Source organism: Sinocyclocheilus anshuiensis, unplaced genomic scaffold (genome assembly GCF_001515605.1).
Source record: "Sinocyclocheilus anshuiensis isolate Anshui unplaced genomic scaffold, SAMN03320099.WGS_v1.1 scaffold767, whole genome shotgun sequence".
In the NCBI taxonomy this organism is placed as follows: Eukaryota; Metazoa; Chordata; class Actinopteri; order Cypriniformes; family Cyprinidae; genus Sinocyclocheilus; species Sinocyclocheilus anshuiensis.
This window is the reverse complement of record NW_015551124.1, coordinates 551,643-561,693: the sequence shown is the minus strand read 5'-3', so window position 1 is coordinate 561,693 and position 10,051 is coordinate 551,643. Positions and strand designations below refer to the sequence as shown.

General features: G+C 33.8%; 1 protein-coding gene across 2 annotated transcripts in view; it reads right to left on the bottom strand.

The window, feature by feature from the left end:
• LOC107663155 (1-phosphatidylinositol 4,5-bisphosphate phosphodiesterase beta-1-like) overlaps positions 1-10,051 on the bottom strand; it is an 89,484-nt gene that overhangs the window by 32,731 nt on the left and 46,702 nt on the right. For both annotated transcript variants that reach the window (XM_016453316.1, XM_016453318.1), the window contains exons 4-9: positions 9,370-9,510; positions 8,944-9,023; positions 7,920-7,973; positions 7,752-7,827; positions 6,070-6,170; positions 4,941-5,107 (exon numbers count right to left, since the gene is read on the bottom strand). In XM_016453316.1, the coding sequence (XP_016308802.1) occupies positions 4,941-5,107; positions 6,070-6,170; positions 7,752-7,827; positions 7,920-7,973; positions 8,944-9,023; positions 9,370-9,510 (619 nt within the window). The remainder of the gene's footprint in view (positions 1-4,940; positions 5,108-6,069; positions 6,171-7,751; positions 7,828-7,919; positions 7,974-8,943; positions 9,024-9,369; positions 9,511-10,051) is intronic.

Sequence of the window (10,051 nt, the reverse complement as noted above, 5' to 3'; positions counted from 1 at the left end):
CAATGATATCGCTGGAAATTAAGTGTCCCCAACTAAGCAAGCCAGAGGCGACAGCGGCAAGGAACCGAAACTCCATCTGTGACAGAATGGAGAAAAAAACCTCGGGAGAAACCAGGCTCAGTCGGGGGGCCAGTTCTCCTCAGGCCAGACAAAACCAGCAGTTCAATTCCAGTCTGCAGCAAAGTCAGATTGTGCAGAGGACTCAACTGGTTCCTGTGGTCTTGTCCACATATAAACAGTTTTAGCCCTATGGTATCATATTTGATTTGCTATTTTTTAATAATATAAATGATCAACATGATCAAAACTTGCAGCTGTTCAAGTCTGATTGATATTTTTGACTTTATTATCAAGTAAAAAGTATTTTAGTCTAATTGCACAAACGTCCACCTTCAGCTGCTGCTTCACCGGTCTTTTTGCTGTCAAATCTTTACTGATTTTTAGTAAGAGGTAAGAATAACTGATATTGTTAGTGATATTTCAAGTTGAACATTTACTGGACTGTTAACTGCTATTTTAGTACCTTTGATATAGTATTAGTTTTTGTCAATATTTTGAATTTGATTTGATTTTTATATTTTTATTTTCATTTGAAAGTTTTAGTAATTTTGTTGCGTTTTGTCATTTTTATTATTATTTTATTATATGTCTACTATATGTTGTTTTTTATTAAGTTTTAGTTTATTTAATATTTCGAGTTAGATTTAATGTGTTATAGTTTGTTTTCATTTTAATTTTAGTTAAAGTTTTATTCACTTTATTTATTTTCTATATTGTTTTTATTACGTTTTAGGTTTAGTTCATTTTGTTAATTTTATTGAACATATCTTTTCAATTAATGACATTTTTATGATTTAAGTTTTAGCAAGAATAACACTGACTTCAATTGAGTGAATCATCATCAACATCATCTTTATTTATTTAAAATAATATTAATTGAATCATGTTCAAATATGATCATCAGGCTTTTGAGGAGCGTTTATTTCTTCATCTCTCAATTATCATTGGATTGCATTGCATTATATGTTTGGATCATCTCATCTCATCTTACGAAGACATATTATTACAGAGTGATGACTGATATTTATATAATTTTATGCAAATATCTGCTCTACCGTTACAAAGATCTCATTGATTTACATTACAAGCATCAGAATTTCATCATAGCATTATCAGCATCTGCAGCAAATTACATATTTCTGCTCAGTTTAAGTCTCTGAATAAAACTGATCTGTATTTTCCTCACTATATCAGACTATATGAGCCATAAAAGCCTGATGGATCGATACTCAACAAAAAACACATATGAAACCTCATTGCTTAAGATTTGTTTTTATATTGTGTCTAAAGGTTCAATAAACTGTTCCATAAAAAAAAAGTGATTATTTCTTACGTCAGGCTTTACAGGTTTAAAGAAACATGCTTTTTTAACAGGCAAATACAAAAATAAGCACCTCGTCTCCAGCTTTTATTGACTATCAGACAATGAATGTTGCACGGACACAATGTAATCCTGCAAACGCAGACCATTCCTGCTTTACAACCCGATTGTTCCTCCAAATCTACGATCAATATCATGCAAATATGAGCATCTCGTGTGTCTGGCGTGTCTAGTGTGGGCGGTGGACTGTCCTCTGCCTGTCTCTGAGATGGCACTGAGAAAACAGAGTTGTAATCTGCATGACAGCGAGGTGTCATGTTGAACCGGCAGCTAAAGAACCCGATGATCCTCCTCATCCATCTCTGGCCCTTCTGGACTCAATGTGCCTAATCAATCAGCCGTCACACATTATCATCCTGTGACCTGATCTCCAGTTTACCCGTGGAGCCTTGTGCTCCGAAAGATATAAATAAACCAGCTCCACTGCAGCGTCGGACTGCATCTCGTGAGTTATTGTTCCTATGGTAATGAAACGGTGCAGAATGTTATGGAGGTTTGGTTTTCTTTCTGCAAAATAAGAAACCTCAAAGGCTGTTTTCCAAAAACAAGTGCACTTCCTTGCTGTCCGCCTCTTACGCAGGCAGCTGCCTTATAAGATGTCCTAACTGAAACATATACTTACAGTTAGGTCCATATATATTTGGACACTGACAAAATGTTCATAATTTTTGCTCTGTATGCCACCAGAACAGAATTAATATGAAACAATCAAGACTTGAAGCTTTACTTCAAGGGGTTGAACAAAAATATAATATAAGGAATTACAACCATTTTTATACACAGTCCCCTCATTTTCTGAGGCTCAAATGTAATATTTATTTTTAATATTTTGTTGAGAATCCTTTGCAGGCAATGACTGCCTTAAGTCTGGACTCATGTGAGAACTTTGTGATGCTTTGCCAGGCCTTTACTGCAGCTGACTTCAGTTGTTGTTTGTGGCTCTTCCTGCCTTTAGTTTTGTCTTCAGCGAGTGAAATGCTGCTCAATCGGGTTGAGATCAGGAGATTTACTCAGCCATATAACTATAACTTTAATATGTTTTGGTCAGCAGCTAAAATATATATGGACATGGCTGTACTAAAATAAATGCTAATACTTATTTAAAGGGGTCATATGATGCGATTTCAAGTTTTCCTTTCTCTTTGGAGTGTTACAAGCTCTTGGTGCATAAAGAAGATCTGTGAAGTTGCAAAGACTAAAGTCTCAAATCCAAAGAGATATTCTTTATAAAAGTTAAGAGTCAACCACGCCTACCTAAAACGGCTCATTCTAACACGCCCCCCACGTCTACGCCACGATGTGGAAAGATTTGCATAAACGCTGCCCAAATGTTCACGCAAAGAAAGAAGACGTAACTTTTATTCTCGCTGTAGTATTGTTGTTGCCGCCACTGCCATGTCGTGAAGGCACTGTGTGTTTCGTTGTGAAAGCGAAACTACTTTGTTTGGTCTTCCAAAAGAGGACGATATCTGCGTCGTCATGCCTAGAGCTGATCCGTGCTGGTCGCTGAGGAAATACATCAACTTCGTGCTGTGGATCGCCGGAGCCGACGTCCAGCCCGGGGTCGTCACATGTGGTTGCCACAAGCCCGCCGGCCGCTCCTTCGTCGAATCCGCCAGCCGCGCCAATCTCAAGCCTAAGTACGTTTTTTATATTTAAAGAATTTGCCACTGACGATTCAAATGTGAGTTTTGAGCAGTGTAGAGTAGTGCTTGTTGTTTGTCATTTCTCCGATCACAAATGCAGACATGGTTTTATGTTTATGCGGCGCGATGCAACGCAACGTGTAAAAAGACAGTATAAGTCATTATAATCCGTAATTATGTCCCCACTGGATGCAACGAATGCCTCGTTTATAATGGGTTTTCATGTTTTTGTCTCGTCGCTCCGGCCGGACAGGGCATCACAGTATGGTGATATTCAGTATGAGGTATTGGCCAATCATAACGCACTGGATAGCTGGCCAATCACAGCACACCTCGCTTTTCAGAACGATGAGCTTTGTAAAAATTTTAAGGTTTTTTGAACCTTAAAACGCATAAACACATTTCATTACACCAAATACACAAAATAATGTTCTTTTTAGCAACATCATATGACCCCTTTAATTAGTGATAAAAATACAAAAATGTTAACCACTTTTTAATCTGATTAAACTATTTATATCTATACTTTTCAGTGTAGAATGAATTAGTATATTTGTTTGTATATTAAATAACGTAAGTATATTAACTATTAGTATTATGTTTTTCCATTATTTGCTCCAACATCATATTTTCAGCATATCATTTAGGGCAAAAGTCACAATCTAATTAATATGCATGACCCGGTGTGCTGATTCGCTGACAGACAGCAAACCTCCTGAGAAAGACGAAATGACTACGAATATCTGACAAAAATATGCATGTTTATATTTAGCTGTTGCAACAATGTTTCAGGCCTAATTATTAAACTTTCATGAGGAAAATTCTCAAATGTGACTGATGTTTCTGTAAAGTGTAATATTTTCAAACGGCATCTTATATGAATGTATCCATGGCAACAGGCCTTTAAATCAGATGGGATGTATAACGGGATCGTTGCTGGTTGAATCCCGAGGTGTCTGCCGTTTGAACATGGAAACGCAGGAATCCATCAGTGTTTTAATGCGGCTGTCAATCAACAAGTTGGGTTGAAAAACTAATGAGGGATTAGATTTCATATTAGCACGATGGCGGGAACAGACGGAGCTCGATTAGAAATGGAGAAGCTTTAAGGGTGTCAAGTGGTTTTCTGTCAAAATAAAAGCTTGACGGGTTAAAACTTAGAAATTAAGAAATTAAGACAAATGTTAGAAATTTAATTTTACAGTTATAATATAAATAGTTATTATTATAATTTTTATTGTTGTTATTTATTTACTCATGTAATATATTAATAATTTTCTTTATTCCTATTTTTATTCATATAATTAGTAGTAGTGCTATTATTTCATAAACATACTGATATATAATCCTAATATATTTTGGGCCATATTTTGCAGCCCTTCTTATGATTAAAAATGATAATGATGATGATTATTAATAGTACTATATATTAAATACTTTTTTGTTTTATTGTGAAAGTATTATAACAATCAGTAATATATTCCATTTTGCTACCTATTTTATTATTATTAGTAGTAGTAGTAAATGGATCATTTTATTAGTTGTAGTAGTCCTGTAATTCATAAGTCATACTGATACATAATCCTAATAAGGTTTTTGGGGGCAAAATTTTGCAGCCCCACATACAAACACAGCAAACTCGGATCTCTGAATTAAATAATGAATTAATTAATAAACACAAACAAATAAATGAATATACAAACAAATAAATAAAAACACATTCGATTTACTCCCCCCCCCCAAAACATTCAGCCTATCTATAAAATTATTATAAACGTATGGAAAAGAGTTTGTATTGTGCTCCACAGAAGAAAATGGGAGTGAGAGTGGATGAATTATGAATAATGACAGACCGTTCTGAATCCCCGCTGCGTTGGGCTCGAACTTCTCTATGAGCAGCTGGGTTTGCTCAGGTTTGAGCGGTGGGTACAGGATCTCGTTCAGACGCGGGTCTCGCTGCTTGCTGTTGATGAATTCTGTCATCTGATCCACCGTCAGATAGTTTCTGTTCTTCGCGCCGCTGGAGAGAGACAGGCGATCCATAACAGAGCATATGGTTTACAGTGATAATCATAACACACAGATGAGCAACTGCATCATCCCAGCATGCAAATTACACAATGACTTTCAGCAAGGTGGATTTTTTCTAAAGGAACATCTTGGTTATGATCAATACCAATTATCTTTCATCAGGATTTTTTAATTGTTACGCCCCCAACTAATTACAACACTGTAATGCACTCGTCTCATAATATCATTCCAACATGATTTGAAGGCAACATTATTTAGTAATACACACATACATACATACATACATACATAGTTACACTGTAATGAGAAAAATAGAGAAAAATGAATGAATGCATAAAAACAGGAAAAATATAGATAAATATATAATGTATAAATAAATGTATAAATATATAAAAACAGATAAATAAAAGTAAAAATAAATAAAAGATAAATCAAGAAAAACAGATAAATAGATAAAACAATGGATGAATAAATAACAAAACATTAAAATGAACATAAAAGCATTCAGAAAAAAAATACATAGAAAAATTTGATGAGTAAATAAATACATAAAAACAGGAAAAATCAGATAAAAGGATCAAATAAATAGAAAAAGTAGACAAATAAATAGATAAAAAAACAGATAAAAACAATGTATAAATAATACAAAAAACAAACAAACAAATAAATAAAATATAAACAAAATGGAAAAAATGGACAAATAAATAAATGGATGGAAACAGAAAAAAAAAACAGATAAATATATACAGCAATGCATAAATAATTAAATTTGTAAATACAAATAAACAAGTAAAAGTATAACAAATAAAAAATAATATAAAAATTAGAAAAATACATGAAATCATAAAAAAACAGACAAACAAACAATTTTTATTTGATTAGACTTTTTTTTTTTTATTGAAGGCATCATTAGCTACAGCATCAGCTGAAAACAGCTTCATAAAGACTTACAGATCAGCAAATATTTGGTTGATCTCAGATCGTGGGCAGAGGTTGTTGATGAACGATTTGTAAACATCAGGCGTCAAATCCTCCAAAGGGATGGAGTCGTTCTGCAGAGACGAACAAGATCAGACCATCAAATCATGAAATAAATACAGCCTTTAACAAGCAGTCTTCAGTCTGACACCAGCAATTAATCACCAAAAACAGAGAGGATAAACCTGCCTTTAATAACACGTGGTCTCATATGAATAGAAACTAAAATATTTAAGCTGAATTCAAAATTAATTAGGTCATTTCATCCTAAGAAGCATCTAGTTCACCTGACAACGAATCGATTGGTTTGTTACGACAAACTCAATAACATCAGCGAGCGAACATTACTCATGTCGTCCACATGCTGTCAGACGCTCATCTCTGCAGTGAACATTCAAAACATGCAGCTCTCGCCCGTGGCTGATTAATGCTTCACCGCACAAAATATAAAAGCAGCAAACAAAGAAGAAAAAACAGATGAAAGGATGTGAATGTGAGTGAGTCAGAGGTGGAGGCTAGCCAGAATAACACAGTGAGAATTTCTCATTAGTTCCACACTTTTCCCCTCCCGACTCTCCTGAGGCCTTTTAGCATTATGGATTTTGAAAATCTCCCCATGTTCAACGTTCAACCTTTAAATTTGCCGTAAAATGATAAAGCAAACCAACAGATTCCCTTGATGCTAGGAATTAAAAAGCAGGGGGGAAAAACAAAGAAATAGGTCAAATAATATATAAATAAATAAGTGTATAAATAAATACAAAAATGATACAAATAAACAAATAAATAAGTAAAAAGAAGATAAAAAACAGTTAAATAGGTAAAAACAATGTATAAACAAATCAATAATGATAAAAGAGGAAAACATAAATAAAATAAAATAAAACAAAACAATAAACAGATAATAAGATAAATAAACACAATATATATAAATAAACTGACAACATAGAAAAATAAATAAATAGATAAAAATAAAAAACAGATAAATAAATAAAACAATGTATAAATAAATAAGATGTATAATATAATTACAGATAATAAATAAATAATATATTTAAAATAAATAAATAAATAAAAAACTGTTAAATAGATCAAATAAATAAATAAAAACAGATAAATAGATAAAAACAATGTATAAATAAATATATAATTACATATTTAATATAATTAATATATATATAAATAAATAACAAAATAACTAACTAACTAAAATAAATAAAAAACACATAATTGAAATAAAATAGACAAAAATAACACATATACAGTGGGTACGGTAGAAAATGGCTGCAATATAACAAAGAGTGAAAAATTGAAGGGGGTCTGAATACTTTCCGTACCCACTGTAAATACAATCTATTATTTGTAAACAATTTTTAATACAAATATAAAAAAATAACTAATTAGTTACACACTTTCTCCCTCCCGAGGCCTTTTAACATTCTTGATTTTGAAAATCTCCCCATGTCCTATGTTCAGTTTCTAGATTTGCCGTAAAATGATAAGGCAAGTAAATTCCCCTTGATCCTGTCAGGTGGTGTTCCTTGATCTGAGAGCACACATATTTGGTAAAACCCACAAATTGACTTCCTGTGGAAACATGCAGTCTTCCTGTCTGCCAGCGGGATTCTGGAGCGATTAGCCGAACATATGCTCACCCGGCCGGACGGAAGATTGCAGCTCTCCAGCGCCGTCTCCACGCGCTTCCGGTCAGTCGAGAACATGCGGAAGATGCTGCAGAGAGACAGAGAAACGTCAGAGGAGGAAAGTCTGATCACGTTCTCATTTATCATGTGACACAGAGCTGCAGACGGATGCTGGCTTACTTTTTCACTGGGATTCGACCCTCCTGATTCGTCTGCAGCTTGAGTCTCGTGAAGCTGGAGAGAAAACAATACCACGGATAAAGTACATCAGTCATTCTCAGGAAAGTGTGTTTACATGACTTACTGATTATGTTTATTGATAGATAGATAGATAGATAGTGTTACTTCAATATACTGTGTTAAACTGGTATTAGCTTCCACTAATATAAAAAACAATAAACAAAATTGTAGCTGTGGTATTTTTGTGGAAAATGTAGTTTCCATCATTTTTTCCAGGACTAACCCTAAAATACCTAATTTTAAGATATGAACCATTGTAATATTCACAAAGTGAATGTTTTTTTTCAGCTGTTCTGGGTGGTTACTGTTGCTAGTATGCGGATAGATAGATAGATATTAGATAGATAGATAGATAGATAGATAGATAGATAGATATATAGATTATAATATATTAAATATATATATATATATATATATATATATTTAAATTGATAAAAATATAAGAATATATTATATATAATAAATATAATATAGTTAGATAAAAACAGACAACAATGATAATAATAATAATAATAAATGTGTTTACAAATTTAAGTACTAATTTATTTATTTATTTAAACCTATTCTGTAACACTTTACTTAAAGACTTTATATAATACATTACAAAAGTATTTTTAATGCATTCATTTTGCTTTGTAATGCACCTTATAATGCATTGTATGATCTCATGAATAACTGTAACCATTATACATTATAACACTTTTTTTTCATTGTTAGACTTTTAGAAAGTGTAATGCATTAAAACACACAACAAACAAACATTCTAATGCATTTTTGGTCACAATTATTTATGAAATCATATAATGCATTGCAGCATGCATTATGAATACATTTATAATGCATTACACACAAAGGCTTTAAGTGTTACTGTATATTCTTTTAAATCCAGTACAGTTTCCTCACGTGACTGAGGTGTGAGCGGCCTCCTGATGGAAGCAGGTAAATGTGAGCATCAGGTACTCACGCTTTCTCCAGACAGGACTCTCGGCCCATGTTCTGAGCGAGCAGGTTAGACGCCAGACTGAAGAGCTCATCTGCCCACTCCTTCATCAGCGACAGCGCACAAACACAGACATTTCATTAAAACGATCCAGGTCAAGCATCCTGACTGGGATTTACGTTGCACAAATATCTCACTGCCACAAATAAACTCTTAAAAATAGAGGTGCATAACAGCGATGCCATAGAAGAACCATTTTTGGTTCCACAAAGAACTTTAAAGAACCATCTCTTTCTTACTTTTTATAATCTGAAGAGCCTTCTTTCGCCACAAAGAACCTTTTGTGAAACAGAAAGGTTCTTCAGATGTTGAAGGCTCTTTATGGAACCATTTAGACAAGAAAGGTTCTTCTATGGTATCGTGATTATCTGCTGATCTAATCACACGCACCTTGGCGACATCTTCTTGGAAGGCCATGAAGTTCAGGTACTGGATGTTGACCATGTCTGGCCCCGTCACCACCGTCAGCATCCGGTTCTCTATCCGGCCCACCAGATTCCCCACATCCAGCAGCTCCCGCAGCTTCGCCTCCTGAGGGAGAACCGCAGTAATGAAGCCCGCTGTCATAAAACACGCCAGAATAAGACCGCTTTCATCTGTGCGCTAAAATCTCCAGCTGAGCTGCTCTACACCTGCTCGTGATGATGAAGAAACATTCAATACATCAGCCCAATATCACACAAGAGAAACTATTCATATCTACATATTTTTTGCTTTTATTGAAATTACTTCAGGACCAACACTTTACACTGAAATTAAATGTATTAATATACATTATTAATACATACATTAATATACATCATATGCATTTAGTCATTTAGCAGACGCTTTTAATCCAAAGCGACTTACAAATGAGGACAATGGAAGCAATCAAAACTAACAAAAGAGCAATGATATGTAAGTGCTATGACAAGTCTCAGTTAGCTTAACGCAGTGCACGTAGCAAGGTTTTTTTTAATTATATAATAAATCAAAGGAAAACAGATAGAACAGAAAAAGATAGGTAGATAGATAGATAGATAGATAGATAGATAGATAGATAGATAGATAGATAGATAGATAGATAGACAGA